The 18,985-nt window shown below is 35.6% G+C and overlaps 1 protein-coding gene across 4 annotated transcripts in view; it reads right to left on the bottom strand.

The window, feature by feature from the left end:
• Lrba (LPS responsive beige-like anchor protein) overlaps positions 1-18,985 on the bottom strand; it is a 563,056-nt gene that overhangs the window by 170,681 nt on the left and 373,390 nt on the right. For all 4 annotated transcript variants that reach the window (XM_052731913.1, XM_052731912.1, XM_052731914.1 and 1 more), the window contains 4 exons: positions 14,589-14,706; positions 12,495-12,597; positions 5,297-5,412; positions 2,197-2,309 (listed from right to left, as the gene is read on the bottom strand). In XM_052731913.1, the coding sequence (XP_052587873.1) occupies positions 2,197-2,309; positions 5,297-5,412; positions 12,495-12,597; positions 14,589-14,706 (450 nt within the window). The remainder of the gene's footprint in view (positions 1-2,196; positions 2,310-5,296; positions 5,413-12,494; positions 12,598-14,588; positions 14,707-18,985) is intronic.

The following is an 18,985-nucleotide window of genomic DNA, read 5'->3' as shown; positions in this document are numbered from 1 at the left end:
TTGGGGATCCGCTTGCCTCTGTACCCTAGCACTGAGGTTACAGGTGCATACTTCCACACCTAGCATTTTACATGGGTGCCGAAGACCCAGACTCAGGTCCTCAGGCTTGCACAGCAATCATTTTACTCACTGGACCATATCCCCTGACCATACAGGGTATTTCTTATGTCTTTGCTTACATTATGTATATATGTCCATGTTTTTGTGGCTATGATCATGGACAGCTGGAGACTAATGAAAGTAACTTCTGGTTTGGTTTGGATGCTCTCTTTTGCACTTCAATACAACAAAAAGTTGAAAAGCAGAATTGTTGTTGATCATCCAGTAGGGCATATTAACAACCTTACTTATATGTGGATGAAAAATCATGAACTTATTAGTTAAAATAGTATTTTACCCACTCAACAAAATTATATTCAAGTTCCTTACAAATGGCAATAATATATGAGCAAAATTCAGTGTGAATAAAGAATTCTGCCAGAAATTTCTGCTAGAAAATAATGTCTGGAAGCATTTTTTTGATCTTATCTCACTGAATATTCAAAACAAAAGCAGGTAGCCTAGATAACACAGAGAAAAGGAAGCAAAAGCTAGAAGACTCTGGAGTGAGTCTGTTGTACTGGCCTACCACACAGCTCATCACACAGATCGAACTAATACAGTCTTCATCTACTAGACATCACAGTTCTACAGATACAGTGATAATAAGTATGGCATCTATAAGTAGGTCTTCCTATCTTATTAGTTTTTAGTAATAATTTTCATAATAGAGAAAACAGAAAAGGAAAGTTTTATTGCTTTTGTACTACTTGGATCAAATACATAAGGCAAGCACTCCATCACTGGACTATATTCTGAGCCCCCCAAAAATGCTTAGATGATGGCAAATGATGAAGTGCCCCGAGGGAATCCACAGGAATTCACATTTCTAGAAAAAGGGACAAAGAAGAATAAGATACAAGAGGCAACTATGATGAATTTGAGGACTAGATTTGAACAGAGATGGGTGCAAAGGCCGAGAAAAATTGCTACACAGAACAGACAAAGGCCATTTCCCAAATGCTGTTGTTCATCAAGAGGAAAACGTCAATGCTGCACTGCTGTCACTGCCTTCGCATAGACTAGGAACAACTTCCCAACATTCCCAGTAGTCACCATGCTTAGGATGGATTAATACAGAACATCTTGTTATGACACTGTGAAGGAAACTGGATGGCTGAGTGAACTTTCTCCATGAAACCATTTCTGCAAAACCAGGTGGTGATTCCCTACCTCAGAGTGGAAATCAGAATAACCTAGCCTTTCTGCTGTGAAGAAAGGCAGTACTAAGAGCAAGAAAGCTGACATTCTGAAAAGTTATCACAGTTATTGAGCTGCATGTGCTGGGGAGGCGGTGGGAAGATAGTGATAAACAAGAATTCTGCACCAAGGAGCACAGTAAAAATAAGAAAATGTACAATGGGAGGTATGGAAGTACTGTGAGAGAATAGAGGAAATTCTCAGGGAAAGGACCACAAATAGGATTTCAAGATGAGGGCCAGTCACAAGAAAATGAAGACGTGAAATAAGGCTGGTAATCTAAGCTCTGAATTCTGGAAGATTTCCTGTATTCAGGGATAAACTAAGAAGGGTTAAGGATAGGAACTGCATAAGTTAAAATCAGATTTAAAGAGGATCCACCCAGATTTGGTTGTGATCCCAGCGTTCCAGACGCTGTGGGAGCATAGCTTGAGTTTGAGATCTGTCTGACTTACATAGTGAGTTCCAGGCCAGCCTGAAGAAAATGAAAATACAAAAAGAGGATCCAATGCTCGTGGCTGAGGAATCAGCAGAGGGCGAGGGGAAACAGACAAGCCTGGGACCTGAAGCAGAAAGGCTCTTGTTTTGGTAGGAGAGTTCTGTTCATGACTCCTATTTGCTTCATTAAATGCAAATGCCCTTGGAAGGTGATAATGGAGAACATTGTTTCCTTGAATGCTTATGGAAAAATGAGTACAACAATTTTTTAACTTGTCATCTAGTTTATTATACATACTCTCTTTAAATTTTAAGTTAAATAACATAAAATTTAGTCAAAAGGTAAAAAATATATTAAAGATAAAAATGATACTTTAAGGTTTTTAAAACATGAAAATGAATCTAACTTATTTTTATATATAAGACAAATATATTTCAAATAATTACTAAAAACATTACCTTAGACAAATCTCTGAAGTTGCTTGGCAAGGTAAGATCTAATTCTTCTGATTCATAATTAGTGATGACCCAGGGAAACACAGGATACTGATTTAAGTCGTTATAACCCCGTCCTGGTAGAGAAGAAAAATATCACTTTTAATTTAGTGTAAAACATGAAGATTATCAAAATAACACGAAAAACTAATAACGTGGGTGCAAGGCATTGCTTTTAATGTTATTTTGTGTTATCTCATTTGGCCTTTGCAATCACACTGTGAAGTTGGTATCATCAGTACCAAACATGTTTTTTAAGAAAACACTGAGGTTTAAAAGTTAAGAGCTTACCCCAAATTATATGACTAGTAATGCTGAAAACATATTCAAATTTAGGTATGTGGTGCTAGAATTTATGTTCTGTCAAACTACACTTGACTTTCTTTGTTACTGGAAAGCAATTCCAAATAAAATGCCTTTTCTGGGGTGTGAGGAAAGCTGGCATTTGAATCTAAGACACTGAGCTTGATAAGTGCATGCTCTAACCACTGAGCTATACTTTCAGCCACAAAATATTCTTTATTAAGACTAAAAAAGAATTTATTCTGCTAAAAAAGTCCAAAACTCAATCATTTTCCCTGCTACCAGTTAGTTAATCAACCAACTGACCAAATAATCACCAATTTTCAACTAACAAACCAACCAAATAAGATGAGTGACAGTTCATGTGGATGCTCATTGGCTATGTAACATGAGAGTGCCTATAGTAAGCAACCCTGAGATCCTGTAGCACCTTCCCAACTGATGCTGTGAAAGTAATACACAGCATCATTAGCCTTGCTCAGCTCACCCCAAATGCTCTTCCACACCTCCTTCTAAACTAATGACATAATGACTAGTAACATACTGAGAAGTATTAAAAATATGTATTCTAAAGATAAGGCATCCTTTGTACATTACGTAGCAGTTTTCTTGGTATCACCATCGTAGTGAAGCAACAGAGAGCACGAGGTAATTGCTTCTGCTGTCAAGAGGCAGGCATGTGAATCCCAGATCTCCCACTTATCAAGCTGTAGTCTATTTCTGATTAAACTCATAGTGAAAAGATTTTATAGCTGACATACAAGGAAGAGGAGACTATTAATACTGCTTGAATTCCTTTCATACTGTTATTTTACTTTTTCTCTTTCAGGCATATGCTGATATGCTTGAAAGAGAAAAACAGCTGAATATTAAAGTAATTCTTTATACAGACTCTTGGTATCAGAGTCTTTTCAAGTGACCTGATGTAGTTAACTGGGTTTTCCCTAACTCTTCTTGGGCTTGAAGCTTATTAGGACAACCTAATGACCTAAAGAGTTTACAAAACGTGAAAGTGTACCACGTGTGTGCAGAGGTGCCCTTGGAGGCCGGAAGAAGTCACCACCTCCCCTGGAACTGGAGTTGGAGGTGGCTCGGAGCCACCTGGCATGGGTGTGGTGAACACAGCACAGCTTCCTTTTTTTCCAACCTAAGATTTTTATTGATCATTTGGGAATTTTATGAAATTCACCCCAATCCCACTCACTTCCCATGTCTACCCTCCCACCATCGTGCTCCCCCCAGGAAAAATACACTAAGAGAAATTTTTGTTGCCCGTATACTCATTGGAGCGTTGTCAAGCTCCCAGTGGTCAGCCTCTTGAGGATAACTGAGTCCTTTCCCATCCCACCACCAGAAGCCATAAATTGTGAAGGGCTACACTTCAGCATCTTTATCACAGTTTTTAAGGAACCTCTTCAATAGCTTCCTGTTAGACTGTTTCTTTTTGGCGGTGGGGGTGGGGGAGGTTGCTGCAGAAGCCCTTCAATGTCTCTCATTCTTAATTATGAGTTGGGATTCATCGATACCATTGCAGAAGAAGCTTCCTTGCTCTTTACAGTCAGTGGCAGCATGGATAATGGACTTTCACATGGTGTCCCATGGCTGCACAGGCAGTGGACATCCACACAGTCTCCGGCAGCAACATGGATCATGGACCTCATCATAGCCTCAATCACAGTATGGACCACAAATATCAACATGGTCCCAGAATGATCATGGATATCAACATGGTCACTGGTGGCCACATGGACCACTGACATCCACATGACCTCCAGCTAGCTACACCACAGAAGATGGACCTTAACATGTTCCCCAGCAGCAGCAAGGACCTCAAACATCAACACAGCCTTGGCCACAGCATGGATCACAGATGTCAATGTGGCCCCTGGCAGCAGCAAAATACCAGTTCTTAACTGCTGAGCATTGTCCAGCCTCATCTTACAACAGCATAACAGTAGGAACAATGCTATTCCGAGGTTAGTATGTCATTACACTTTTGGGTTCTTAATTTTCATTTTTCTCAGAAAAATAACCGAACATATTAGAAGTCATCTTATCTCTTTCTCAGCTCCCACTTCCTTCTCGATACAATTTAGATATGAGAGGATAGTAAATCCTTCATCCTGTCCTATCTGCTTTAATAATAGTAAATAATTAAAAGTTTATTGTATATAAAGACAAGAGTATGTACTGCTCAGTGATTAGACTTCTAATTACATTAAACTGAATACATAGCTACTAAATACTTACTGACAAATGTCACACAAATAGACTTCCTGTTTGCTTATTCTAGAAGCAAAGTACGGGCACATTTCAATTCTTTATTCTTCAAAGAAACAGTTCCAATGGGTGATTTTCAATATTACATGCTTACACATCTTGTAAGGGCCATTTAATCTTTACATTTTCATATATGAGTCTTAATATAAATTTCCTTTATCATAGCTCACTGTTTCATCATAAATGTATTTCTAACATATTAATCAGTTCTTAAATTTTTATGCTGTTCTTCATTCCTACTATTTCACAGTAGTCCCTTTTTATACTACAAAGGTGTAAATTCTTTTCTCTTTTTTAAAAAAAATTTAATTTCCAAGTAGCCACCTGTTCATATGCAGTTTTAAATGTTATTAGGAATCTACCTTGAAAGAGATTCAAATAACAATAAAAATGAGCTACTTCTGCCAGCATTAAAAATCACCTAAGCATATCACAATGGGCATTTGTTGTCTAAGGTAAGTAAGCTGGGCACTTCATTTACCTGCTATTGTGTTGAGAAACATCAAGTACTCAAAGTTTGAAATCTCTCTGTGCTGCCACCGCTGAGTCATGTTTGAAGCTTTAAATAACTGACGTGGAGTGGCTAATGAAATACGCCTGCAAAGAGAATTTGAGATAAAACCAACTTAATATTAATAATAATAATAAATTATGAATTATCTGTGCTTGTTCAATATTCTTAATGAAACCTATAATTCTGAAAATTAGTATCTATGTCAGAACAATGAATATTAGCAATGTTTCGACCCACAATTAATAGACACCAAATGATTTGGACTAGCAATAAGCCTATTACATATATTTTGCTCATTCAGGTAAGCTGTCATATAACATCATTGTAATACTTGAGTTCTATACAGGTTGATTAAAACAGTATGATCAATGAATCCACATAATTGCATAAAATTGTATTCACATGTCTATCATTTTTAAAAGTATCTCTTAAAGATAAAACTTGTACATTACAATTTTAAGTTCTTTTTATATTTTATATTTGCTCAGATTCCATGACAAGGGGAAAAACAAGTCTGAGATTATTATTTTTTAATGTAGTTCCTTAGAAGACCAAGTCAGAGAAATGTAAATACTTAGATACAATTGGCCAACAGAGAAGCAGTGGGAAATGAGGAGTGGGTGAGAAGGACTAATTATAACATCCTGATGCCAAGTCCCAGAGGTCTATACTGTCATGGTTCTTCCCATTACCAAGGGCCAAGTAGTTATTTATTGAAAATATTTATTGAGTCCTCATTCAAAATTATAAAATTATTCATTCTAATGGTACAAAGCTCAAAGACTTTAGAGAAAATTTTATAGTTTTGTGTTGTTAGCACAATCCACTACAAAACATTTTCTTTATAACAAAACTACCTTCTCTGTATTTTCAGTTAATTCCTGTTCCTAGTACCACCTCAAAGCAATTACCAGTCTACTTTCTGTTCCTGTGAACCTGCCTTTTCTGGGGATTTCCTGTAATCACATCAGTTATCTTTTTTATTACTTAATAGTATTCTATTGTATGAATACAGAAAATACATTTTACATAATTAATGCACATTCAAATTGTGTCTAGTTTTATGCTACTGTGACTGTTGCTACTATGAACATTCATATACATATCACTGAATGAACATACTTTTAATTTTCCTTGGAGAGATTCTTAGAGGTTGAATTACTCAACTGTTTAATGAGTTTCTCTTAGACTGTTTACCAAACTACCAAATTCTTTTCCAAAGTAGTGGGAGTGTTCAATATTCCAGTAAGCAATACATGAACAGATCCCCACATCCCCAACACCCACTACTGTACTTACTTTTATTATAGTGGGTATGAAATGTATCTCATGGTTTCAGCCCACTATTGAGAATCCCGTGCTTCTGGCCATATGAACATGGGCTGCTTTTGGTGTTGGTGCTGTTTTTGTTCTTCAGAGGGGATTTGTATCAGTTTTTTGAAATAGCTTTCTATTACTTGTTGGTCTAGTGTTTCAGTCACAAATACATGCCAGAATTTGTCAAGTGTTTTCCTTTATCTACTAAAACTGTCAAGTGGTTTTGCCATTTTGCTTGTTCAGCAACATACATTTATTTCGAGACTTAAACCTAGTGCATGTCTGGCCATCAGATGATCACTTATCTATACTGCTGAATTTGGTTTGGTAAATTTTGTCAAGGATTTTGTGTCTGTGTCCACAAGGTACTGACCAACAGTTGTTGTCTGTTTTCTGGTATTGTGGTGGCACTGTCCATACAGAGTGAGGCGGGAAGCATTTTATCATACAGATTCTGGAGTTTGTGAAGGGCGGTTACCATTCTACTTTGAACATCTGCTAGGATTCACTACTAGAGCCATAAAGGCTATGGGATTTTTGTTAGTGGATAGACATTTTAATTACTAATTCAGTTTCTTTACTTGTTATAAGCCCATTTAAATTTTTAATTTCTTATTGAGCCAGTTTGGCAGTTTGTTTTCCCCCTATAAATTTGTCAATATAAGCTAAGTTGTCTAATTTTCAGCATAAACTAGTTTGTGTTTCTTTCCAACACTTTCAACTGTGGTATGGCCAGGAGCAATGTGATACAATCTCTTTCAGTTCTGTTTTGTTATTTATGTGCCTGCTTTTTTCATAGGTGCTAAAGTCTATCAATTTGACTTTTTCAAATATTAGCTATCATTTCAATGGTCTGTTTTTACTGTGTTTGTTCCACATACTTCTTTTACAACCTTTATTCTTCATGTTATCCTATTGCCTTTGAATTTAGCTCATTCTTCAGTTTTCTAAAGAAAAAAGCTTAGGAGACTAAGATGAGACATTTCTGCCCCAGATTAAGATATTTATTCCGATAAAGATGTTTCAAGTAATAAAATTTACCTCAACAGCTTTAGTCACATCCCATAAATTTTAATTTGTTACAGCTTTGTTGTAGAAGTTTCCAAACCAGAGGAGTTGGTAGGCACAAGAGTTGGCAGAAGCACCAAGAACTGACTTAAGGCAGAGGGCATTGCTGCAGGATAGAAGAAGAAAGCTCCAAACCTAGGTTCTCTCTGAAGGCTGGAACATAAAGTAGGTAAGAACAAATTCTCTCTCCCCTGCATGTCTCTCAGTAGTGCCTCTCTGTAAGGTAGCTTTTAAAACCCTTTGTGGTGATCGAGAACGGCCCACAAAGGCTCATATATTTGAATATTTTGCCTCCAGTTGGTGGAACTATTTGGTTAGGAGGTCTATCACTGGGGATGGCTTTGTCAAAAGCCCATGCCATTCAGGATTAGCTCTTTCTCTGCTTCCTACTTGTGGATCAAAATGTAAGTTCTCAGCTACTGCTGCAGCACCATGCTCAAATGCCTGATGCCATGCTCCCCACCATGAGGGTCATGTTCTTCTGGAACCAGGAGCTCCACATTAAATGCTTTCTTTTATAAGTTACCTTGGTCATGGTACTTTGTCATGGCAACAGAAAAGCAACTAAAACTTCCTTGATATAAGGTATGTTTTAGTGGCTAAAAATTCAAGTGGTAAGACTGAACAAAACTTCCTGTGAGCAGGAAAATTCAAATGACTCTTGAATATGTCTTTAGGTGTATGCAGTAACTTGTTATTAAGTCTTAAAATTAGTATCGTGGCATGTTTGAACCCAACTTCTACAGAGTCAGATATTCCAGATCAGAAAAGCCACAGCAAGAAAAGTGATCACATCCTGCTATGTGCCATCAGAGGTGGGCTATGTATTTAGCACAAGTGTTTCTACCATCTCACATCCTACTGGCTGATAAGCCACGTGTTTTGGTCTTAATGTCCCTGACTGCAATATTTATCACATCTAAACTGAAAATCTCACAAACAACAAAAATTTGGTCCTAGTTTACCAAGTAAACTGATATTGTATGAGTAGATTCAAATTAAACCACTTCAGCCCTAAATAGCTGCTATGAAATATAACAGGCACTGTTCAGTCTCTCTTATTAGCTTCCTGTCACTGCTAATTGTATGAAAAGACTACCAACCCTTGGCATTACATTCCCCAGGATCTGTGCTTTAGTTTTTGAGAGGGAAGGGTTCTTTTTTCCTTCCATCCTTCCTTTCTTTCTTTCTACTTAACATTTCTCTCGTGTGTGTGTGTGTGTGTGTGTAGTCTTAATTACAATGGTTTTATAGTAAGTTTTGAAACTACTGTTGAGGTTCCTTGGAATGAAGCTCTAAGTTCTCTTGACATTCTAGTTTCTCCCCAGATGAACTCACTCCCTATTATGGCTTCTAATCTCACACACAGGACATTGAGTCCCAATTGCCAAGGCTCAGCTTGTTGTTTTAGATATGTCCTGGCATTTTAATTTTCTATTCAGCATTTACAACTGAACATTTCTTCTAGGTTTCAATTTCAACATAACTAAAACCAAGCTTATTTTCTCTCTGCTTCCTCCCCTAAATTCCTAGTCATGAATACAGAAGCATATAGAGCCCTCCACAATCACTGCTTTTCTAGTGGTGTTAATCTCAGTGAATGCTGTTTAGGAGCTCAAGCTGGGGACTTGAGAAGACATATGGAGCATCTCTTTTTACCATACCTAGAATCTAACTAGTCTCCAATTGCCACTTCCTACAACTCTCCAATCAAGATGCCTTTCTTCACTAACATTACTATTATCACTCTGCTAGCTGGATTTTCACACCAACTCACATTTCCTATTCAACACTCTCTTCCTAAGCCACTGGGTTCCACTGTCAGATGCCTGTTAATATTTTTCCAGAACAATAAAAGCTCTGCCTTGCTTCCAGGCTTCTATAAAACTATCCCCTCCTTCAATGTTGGATTGGTTCTATTTATTCAAATCCAAGCATAAATGTCTCCTGGGAATTCATTTATCATTTGATCCAAGGAAACTCATCTCCACGGTTACTTAGTTCACACATTTGTTTGAATATCTATAGATAACATAGTGTCTACCTTGTATAATGCTGAGTGTCAGACATATTTTAAGAGCTGAAAATCTATTTCAGAAATTTATTAATAAATTAAGACTTTTATATTTCACTGACTGTGATAAAATACTACAAAGAGTCCCAGGTATTAACACTTACTGATAATAAATAAAACTCTTATAAAATAATCAGTAAAAAAGGCTTTTATAATCTAAGATACACACACACATGCATATTCAGTGTTGCTAAAGATTGAATCCAAAACTATGTTTTTACTGTGCAAGTGCTCTACCAGTAAGCCATGTCTTAGTCTTGAAATTATTCATGAAATGGTATTATCTAGTCAAAATTAATTCTGTTAGTGTAAAACAACTATTTAATCTATAAGAGCTTTGATATTTTCATATAAAAGTAATAACCTGAGGCATTTAAAAAGCATGTCCACAAGAATTGATACTTATAATGCTTTCCTGGGAGCTGAGCTGTCCTTAGTGACTTCCTTGAGATAGTGCAATGGACTGGAAATGAGAGTGTTACTATCCCGGGTAAATCACAGAAAGTTCTGTGTCTTCTGCCTCACTTTCTCTTGGAGTACTTGCTGTGCAGAAAGCCACACCCATGCTCTGTATCTACTTAAGAAATTGCAGAGGAAGAGAGAGACTGTTGAGAAACGGAGGGTCACTACTAAGAAGCATATTGTACAGCCCTCCAGACCCAGGGCAAGCTCTTATCTCCTGACTAGTGTGTGCACATGCCATTCCAATCCCATTTGTGACAGGATGTTACCATAAAATATGAAATAAACACTAGTAAGTACCAGCGTAGTGTAGGGATATGGCTCAGTGGTACAGTGCTTGCTTAGAATTTAAGGTCCTAGGTTTGATTTCCAGCACTACAAACACAGTAAGATAAACTGTTCAACTAAAAAAATCAGACATACTAGTAAACTGTTAATTTCTACTCATAAACACTTTTCAACTCATAGAAAAAATTCCTGTGTTCATACTTCTACCAGTTTTTAAATAAGTTAACTCAATTGCATTTACACTAAATCAGTTATGGAGAGAAATAATTAGGTTCAACACAGGCAGCTTACAAACCCACTGTGAAAAGACTCCTCCACTCTTCCAAACCCTATACCATGAGATATGCTGTGTACTAAAAACTAGAAAATCCTGACGGGAGAGACGGAAGGAGACAGAAGTGGAAAGCTATTCTATGTTCATGGAGTGCTGAAACGTCCATTCCACTTGTCCAGCCAAGGGGTTTCCTTGTTTGCTCATTGGACTCTTTTTAGAAGAATCAAATCTTAATTTTCATTGATCATTTCTAACAGTTTTCAAGTCTCTGTATCATTTATTTCTGTTTTGGTCCTTATTATTTTCTTCATTCTAATTTTGGGATTACTTTGTTTTAAAAACAAAAAAGATCAGTGGCCTGGCAAAAACACTGAAGGATTAGTAAATTTAAAAAAAATCAACCCAAATTATGGTTCCAAGTTGTTCCAAGTGTGTTGACAAAAAGGTTTAAGAAAAAAAATTCCAATGTGATAAAATAGTAGTTCTTTCAAAGTAATAGAATTAAGGATGATCCTTGAAGCATTTATTATACTATAACACAAAAGTACGTTCTTAATGAAAATTTCTAAAATATACACACTAGACAGCCACCATCTCATCTCAGGTAAGAAATATAAGCAGCATGTCAAAAACCTTCTTTTTTTTTTCTTTTTCTTTTCTTTCTTTCTTTCTTTCTTTCTTTCTTTCTTTCTTTCTTTTTTTTTTTCTTTTTTGGAGACAGGGTTTCTCTGTGTAAACGAGGCTGTCCTGGAACTTAGAGATCCACCTGCCTCTGCCTCCCAAGTGCTGGAATCAAAGGCTTGTGCTACCACCGCCCAGCATCATAAGCTTTCTTAATACACACTCATGAACTACCACTCTCTAAAAATGAATGAGTGTCCTGATGTTAAACTTAGACATTAGAGACAAGTTTAGTGGTTCAGAATATGACATAAGCAAGTGATTGTTCTTGCATCCATTGCTAAATTCATCATTGTTGCTACCCATGACAATACTTTCCTCATTTTCACTGTTATATGTTCTACTGTGTGAACACAGCACAGTTTAAATAATTTTCCTGTTGCTGATGAACTTTTTTCAGTTTGGGCCTATCATAAGTAGTGCTCATCTGAATAATTCTGTAGGGGTTTCTGCTGGACCTCTTTCCAGGACTAACAAGGTAGGGTTATAGGGCATGTCGGATGTGTTCATGTAAAGTTTTACTTTGTTTTCAAATTGTCTGCAAAGTGCCAGTACCAATTTACGTCCACTGTAACTAACAATCCAATCATCTCACATCTGACTTAACATTTGGATATTATTGCTCTGTTTTTTGCTATTTTGATTAGAATATAGTGGTATCATATGGAAATATATTCCTTTTTCCCATAAGCCAAAGTAAGAAGCATAAATGAAACATTCTGACATGTGATCGTGTGTGTGCACACACAAATGCTCCTGGGTAGGGCTAGAGAACCTTTTTCTTGCAGTACTTTTGAACATGTTCTCTGAGAGATACTGCACTTTTTATATTATGATTCAGTTGACTAACAATAAAATACAACTCTAATAGTCATCATTTATTAAGAAACAAAAAACAAAGGTGACATTTCGAAACAAATATAAATACTAATATATGTTAATTAACAAGATTTTAATTAGAATATTTCCTTTCATTTTTCTGTTTCCAGATAAAACAGTACCTGGTCTGAGGTAATCCAAAACTGGTTCCCACACCAACACGAGGTAGATAGTTCACCACTTTCTTTACTGTGGCAGGGTCTGGGAAGTTGAACATTACAGCAACTACAAAAAGTGATTTTTAAAATTAGAATACAGTGATATCCTTTTTGGAAAACTGACTTCTTGATCCAACAGAATATTTACTCTCAGTTTAGGTATCTATCAAATACAATTGGAACTACATCCTAATGTTGTATCTGTAATATTCTACAGATGGTATTTGTTTCATTCAAGGATCCCATTGCCATACACAGGAGTCTCAACAGTATTTACAGAAAAGCTAACAATTGTCTCAATGTGTAACATGATGCTGAGATTATATATTGACAACTGTGGATATACATATTCAATGTTCACAACTCCAATACCTCTGCATGAGTTTTTAGAACTATTTAAAGTTGAAATAGTTATCCACCTACCATTAAAAGCTACAAATATAGCTAAGAAATAATACATTATATATCCAGAAATGACCCATTTGAAAGCAATTTTCTTTATAATATTTTTATGCTTCTACTTCACATATTAATGTCAACCAGAAATATTTGTGTCTTGCAATAAAAGTTTTTCTCTGTGGCTCTGAAGAAAACTTAAAATGCTTTTTCATAATGATGAAAAAGGTAATTATCCATGTATAAGAGTATCAAGAAGCATCTAGTAATAAAATACAGTTGATATGTTAATTTTACAAGTCATATAAAATACTTACCTATCTTTAAAAAGATGTTAGTCATAAAATAATGACATACTTTATAAGATATTAATTTCTTTAGTGTCAAAAATCTTAATTACATATTAACAGTATCAGAAACACATGTATGCTACAAACTCATCTAGAAGGCAGTCTTCTGCTTGGTCAGAAAAAATACTTAAGGTGTAAAAAATTTACTATGTTGCTGTAGTTTTTAAACAATGGATTAACTAACAAGTCTTAAGTAAATAAGTAACAGTTCACTTATTAAGCACAAAGTATGTTGTAATGCTACGTTCATGTAGTGTTGAGTAAGGCTTCTTTATATACCCACTACTATATTAAATATGAGAGAGGGATGAAAGAATAAGCCACTGTAGGTTATGTCAAAACACCTAAGCTTCAATGAAAGATGCCAGAAAACACACAAATGCAAAGATGTCTACAGAATTCCACAGAAGGAAAGTGAATGAGGGTGAGCAAGTGGTAAATGCTGGAAGGTTGCCACTACTTCTGAACAAGAATACAGACTGAAATCAAATGTAAACTAATGTCTCAATTATTCATCTACAAGAATAATGCTCACATTAGTAAAAACGTATTGAGGATTATGGAAGAGCTTATAAGAAAGTAAAAATCTTGTTCCCTAAATGTGCTTGTATTCTCTGTAAACACACGCCACTATACAGGGAAAAATGTATGCATATGATACATATTCTTATGTGTAAATTTAAATCACGAGATTATAGAACAAACAATTAAGAAACCATCAAGCTACATATATACAAATTAGAAACAACTAATACTCAATATTTTTTCCTTCAAGTTCAACTTGTCTACCCTTCTTTCCTTGATGTATCTCAAGAAGTCACATTTTAAATCCACAAACAAAACTTTAGTTCAACTATTCAGAATGGACAATTTAGTACATTTTCTGGTTTTTTAAATAAATAGCAATAGGTTAGATAAAAGGCAAAATAATATATGAATAAAAGACAAAACAAATATAGGAATCACTTGATTATATTTTTCTGTCCCCAAATATAGCCACTTAATCAGAAGTAATCAAGGAAATGCTGAGGACATGGAAACTACACAACTGGTCAACAGTTAAATCATTGTTTATTCATATTTATAGAGCATTGCACCAATCTGTGAAACAGTCAGGAAAACAAAAGAGCTACAAATTATTCTAAAAATGATGAGCGGGGGGATAAAAATCACATGATGATGGGTGAGATGTAAGAGATGAGGTCAACAAAGCAGAGAGTAAACTAAAAAGAAACAATACGGTGTATTCAAAAATGACATCCCCGAAGGGGGTAAGTTAGCTTTTTAACAATGTACTTCTGTAACGTATTACCTCTGTTTGCCATAAAGATCTCCAGTGCTGTATTTTGCAAAAGATAACGACGAGAAAAGATTGATCTTATTTCTGTGAACAGCCATTTTCCATGCAGACCTTCTGTATATGCCAAGATCTAATGAAAGAAAAGATAACCCCAATTAAGTCACAGTATTACATTCTTGAGTGTTGTTTCCCTCCAATTAAAATAGAAAAGGCTCTACAAAGAAAAACAATTTCTAAGCAAAATAATTTAATAGATAATGAAACAGTTTGGAAAGAAATTAAGAAAATGCATTGTAATTTGTAAAAAGCAACTTACATGAAAAAAGTACAGTGAAATTATTAAATCTCTTCTTACAATTACATATTTGGGCTTAAAAAAACAAAGTAATCTATTCTCAGGAAACACATGTAGCCTTATTTACTGATAAACTTTAAAATCTTATTAGAGAAACCAAGTTTCAGATAAAACTTCAAAAATAAGAAGTCAAAAGAATGATGTGTGGTTTTGGCTCTCTTATACAAATGGATTTTACATAATGTGATTATAATTTTGTCCAGTGGTACCTTTTACCTGCTTTAAAAATATATGTTAGTTCAAAATTTTTAAGGTCTCAAAAATTTTGAGGTCACTGCTAAGGCAAAAAAAAAAAAAAAGTCAGAAAACACAAAGATTAACTGTATAAGGGGTTAAGTATCATTTTGTCAGTCAAAGCTAAACATAACCCTGCAAATAAGCTCAGCGTAATCTCTCCATGGAGTGGGTGGCTGTCAGAGTAACTTGTTACAATTCTTGTCATCCCATGTGACAGACACAGTTGCTTAAAATGCTTTGCCAATCCACAGTAATCCTGTCTTCAGTTCTAAGCCACTTTGTTGCCTTGTTATTCAAGGTTTGTTTCAAAAAGATCATCTCAAAAGCTTAATTATGAGAGTCTGAAAGGAATTCAGATTCAGCATTTCTCCAAGAAAATCAAATGCCCTTCCTATCAAGAGCTGATAAAAATCGATGAGAGCAATTAAGTTAAAAATTAATACATATCTCTGTAACCGAACTCCAACTAAAAACCACAGGGAAACACCCTGAGATTCGGATACTACATGACAGGGACAGAGACGCAATAACACAGAAGAAACAATGGTAAGTGATGACTTACCCTACTACATACACTCTATCATTTCTTTGTTCACTTCCTATCCCAGACATGAGCTACAAATAAATCTAGATTCTTCAATACAAAATGCACTTGCTTTGCAATTAAAAACAAAAACTTAATTCATTCAGTTATTTTTTTCAATTTGGTACATGAGAACAACTTTGGAAAGTACTATAAAAACTTCAAGAACCAGACAAGTACTCATCTGTCAATTTTGAAATTGGCAACAAATGTTATACTTCCATGTTTGTTCCATAACGAATACCAGCACCAATAAAACCAAGAGAAAGGAACAGGCAGAAAGAGGACAGATCAAGGTTTTTCGTTTCTTTGTTTTTTGTTGTTTTAACTTCTTGCTTTCTTCTCTGCCTAGAATGTTCTTCCAAATCAAAAAACAGGCCTTCTCTCACATTTAGAATTCTGTTCCTGTCATCTTCCCAGACAACTCTAGACTCTTCACTTTCCTTTAGCAAAACCAAATACCCCAAACTTACCCAAGTTTCTTTTTAGTACCTTGTACCATCTGAAATGATAATAGGTACTTGTTTGATTCACACCTCTTCCTGCTTTAAAGGGCAGAATCTAAGTGTTAGTTCAGGAAAACCTCCAAATACACTCTGCAGCCTTAAAAATGGCACAATGTCTCATTTTTTGAGATGACTGTGTTAAGCCTAGCAGCCCGAGCTCCATACATGGCTCCAACGCTCCTTCCTTCTTTTTACTCACTCTCTGTCTCTGTCTCTCTCTGTCTCTAAGTCTCTGTCTCTCTCTGTCTCTGTCTCTCTGTCTCTCTCTCTCTGTCTCTCTCTGTGTGTGTGTCTCTCTCTCTCAATCAGGAGGCACAAATGATACCTTAAGAGAATTCTGAGAAGAGGAAAATATTGAGAAAAACTCTTTACATAAACATTCAGTTTTCTGACTTATTAGGAAAAGTAAGCACCAGTATTTACTAATTTAAAGTAAATATCCAATCATTTATTGTTGTCTGCCTAGCTTTGATGCATATGAGTTCACCACCCTGGATTTATCAGGTGTTAAGAATATGTTACACATTATATATTTTACAAGTGTGTAACAATATATTCAATGACTCTGTTCATAAGTAAAATGTGGCATGCTAAAGATATGTTAAATATTAAAACAAAATCTCTTTGCAAGTTAGTGGCAGAGTCTAGCCTACTTCAAGTTTTTAAATTCCAAAGTCCAGAGCTTCCCTTAATTCCACATTGTCATGCTCTTCAAAAGCATCATATAGTAAGGAGTGTGTTGGACACCTGTAATCCTAGTACCCAGGAGGCGGAAGTGCTGAGACTGGTAAATGCAAGCTTCTCTGGCCTACAAGGCAAGGCTCTGTCTCCAAAGGAAAAGGGTTGGGATTAAACTACAATTTGACTCATTAGAAACTTAAAAACCACATTTTTTGTTCTTTATTTATGTTGGCATTGAAGGGAGAGAACCAAAATAAACAACACAGAGTCCCTTAAGCACTGTGAATATTAGAAGCATTGTATACTAGCGTGAAAATTCCACGTTTCTTGAGCACAGACATCTTTGGTATAACCTGCTGCTCATAGCAATGACGCCAACAATTCACAGAAATGATCCCACAACCTAAGAGCGATCCCATTTTAGAGTCTCCATCCATTAACAGAAACAACTATGCTAAATGATGTTCTTAAGGTTTTTAATATATTCAGGTAGTTCTATGACTAATCAAAAATTCCATATATATTCTATTGATTTAAATAGTTTGGCCATTTCAAAGATCTACTCAAAACACAGGGCCACCCTTCCTTTAAATGTGTTTATTCTAAAAAACATAAAAACAAAATGGCATAAGCCCTACACATACTCAGCCTTATAACAGCTTAGTCTTTTTCATATTGCTGAATAAATTTTAAAAATTAAAGTGTTGGAGTGGTGGCGCACACCTTTAATCGCAGCACTTGGGAGGCAGAGACAGGCGGATCTCTGAGTTTGAGGCCAGCCTGGTCTACGGAGTGAGTTCCAGGACAGCCAGGGTCACACAGAGAAATCCTGTCTCAAAAACCAATAATAATAACAGCACAGACAGTACTGAAATTCCCACACCTAATGTTTCTGATCCCACTTTCCTCCTCCATAGAACTCATCACTGTCTTTAAGGTTTGTCATTCACATGTGTGTCTGGATTACCCAGATATGTATTCCAAGAACAGAAGCCAGCGCTGCTTTACATGTGTCCAAACGACACAAACAGTAGCACACAAAGAGTATCAAGGTGTGTTTCCAAAGTTTAATATAAAGTAATATAATATAAATATAATATAATATAAAATAATATAAAATATTTCAAACTCAGAAAAAGAAAAGAGACAGAAAATTCTGTAAAACTGTCTAAGGATTCAAATTTTAAAATCTTAACAAAAAATAGTCTAATTATATAAAAAAATAACAAAAGGAAGACCTCTATAGTCAACTTGTAGCTTAAAATAGAAATGGAGACTCTCCTAACTAAAGAGTTTCTACCTGAAATTGAGATAATAACATTTCTTGAAAGTATTCATTAGGAAGAGATGTCAGCACTGGAACACGGCCGAGACCTAGCTGAGCACGAGGTTCATTTTTACTGGAAAGGAGTTGTGGGCCTGGTCTGAGGCTTCACTTCAAAGTCTCTAGAGTTCAATTAAAACTGGATTAGGTAGAAGCAGACCCTACTTTGGGACTTTCTGTTCACTGAAACTCTACATATACTGACAGCACCCTAGACAGAGGTCTAGCCCTCCAATGAATCAGTTGCTATGGCAACTGTATCATTACCACTGCTCAGCAGTTATGACCCTGAGTCTAGAATAGCTTGAAAGCCTAAGCCCACAGAACTCTCTCTGAATTTTTACCACTTTATTTTATTATTTTTAGTGTGATTATTAGGGAATTCAACTTTTAAAAATAATTTGTTTTAACAAAGTTGATTTACATATTAAATCTTAAAATGGGTATGCTAGAATAGGAAATCAGTATTTACATACTATATATAGTATATATATATATACACACACATACTAAATTTCTTCCTATTAAAAATCAAATACATCTTCTTTGAAATGACATATATTATATTCTCCAAAAAATACATGTATTTCTTTTCCACTCAACATACAGTTTCCTATGATTACATGAGAAAATTCTTTTTATCATGCTGCAGTTCTAAGATTCATAGTAGAGCATTTTCATGCCCTTTAACCAAAAATCTTGCTTTCTCATCCTCAAGAAAGA

This window comes from Peromyscus californicus, unplaced genomic scaffold (assembly GCF_007827085.1).
Source record: "Peromyscus californicus insignis strain IS unplaced genomic scaffold, ASM782708v3 Scaffold_9__1_contigs__length_137607984, whole genome shotgun sequence".
In the NCBI taxonomy this organism is placed as follows: Eukaryota; Metazoa; Chordata; class Mammalia; order Rodentia; family Cricetidae; genus Peromyscus; species Peromyscus californicus.
This window is presented reverse-complemented; position numbering and strand designations above follow the sequence as displayed.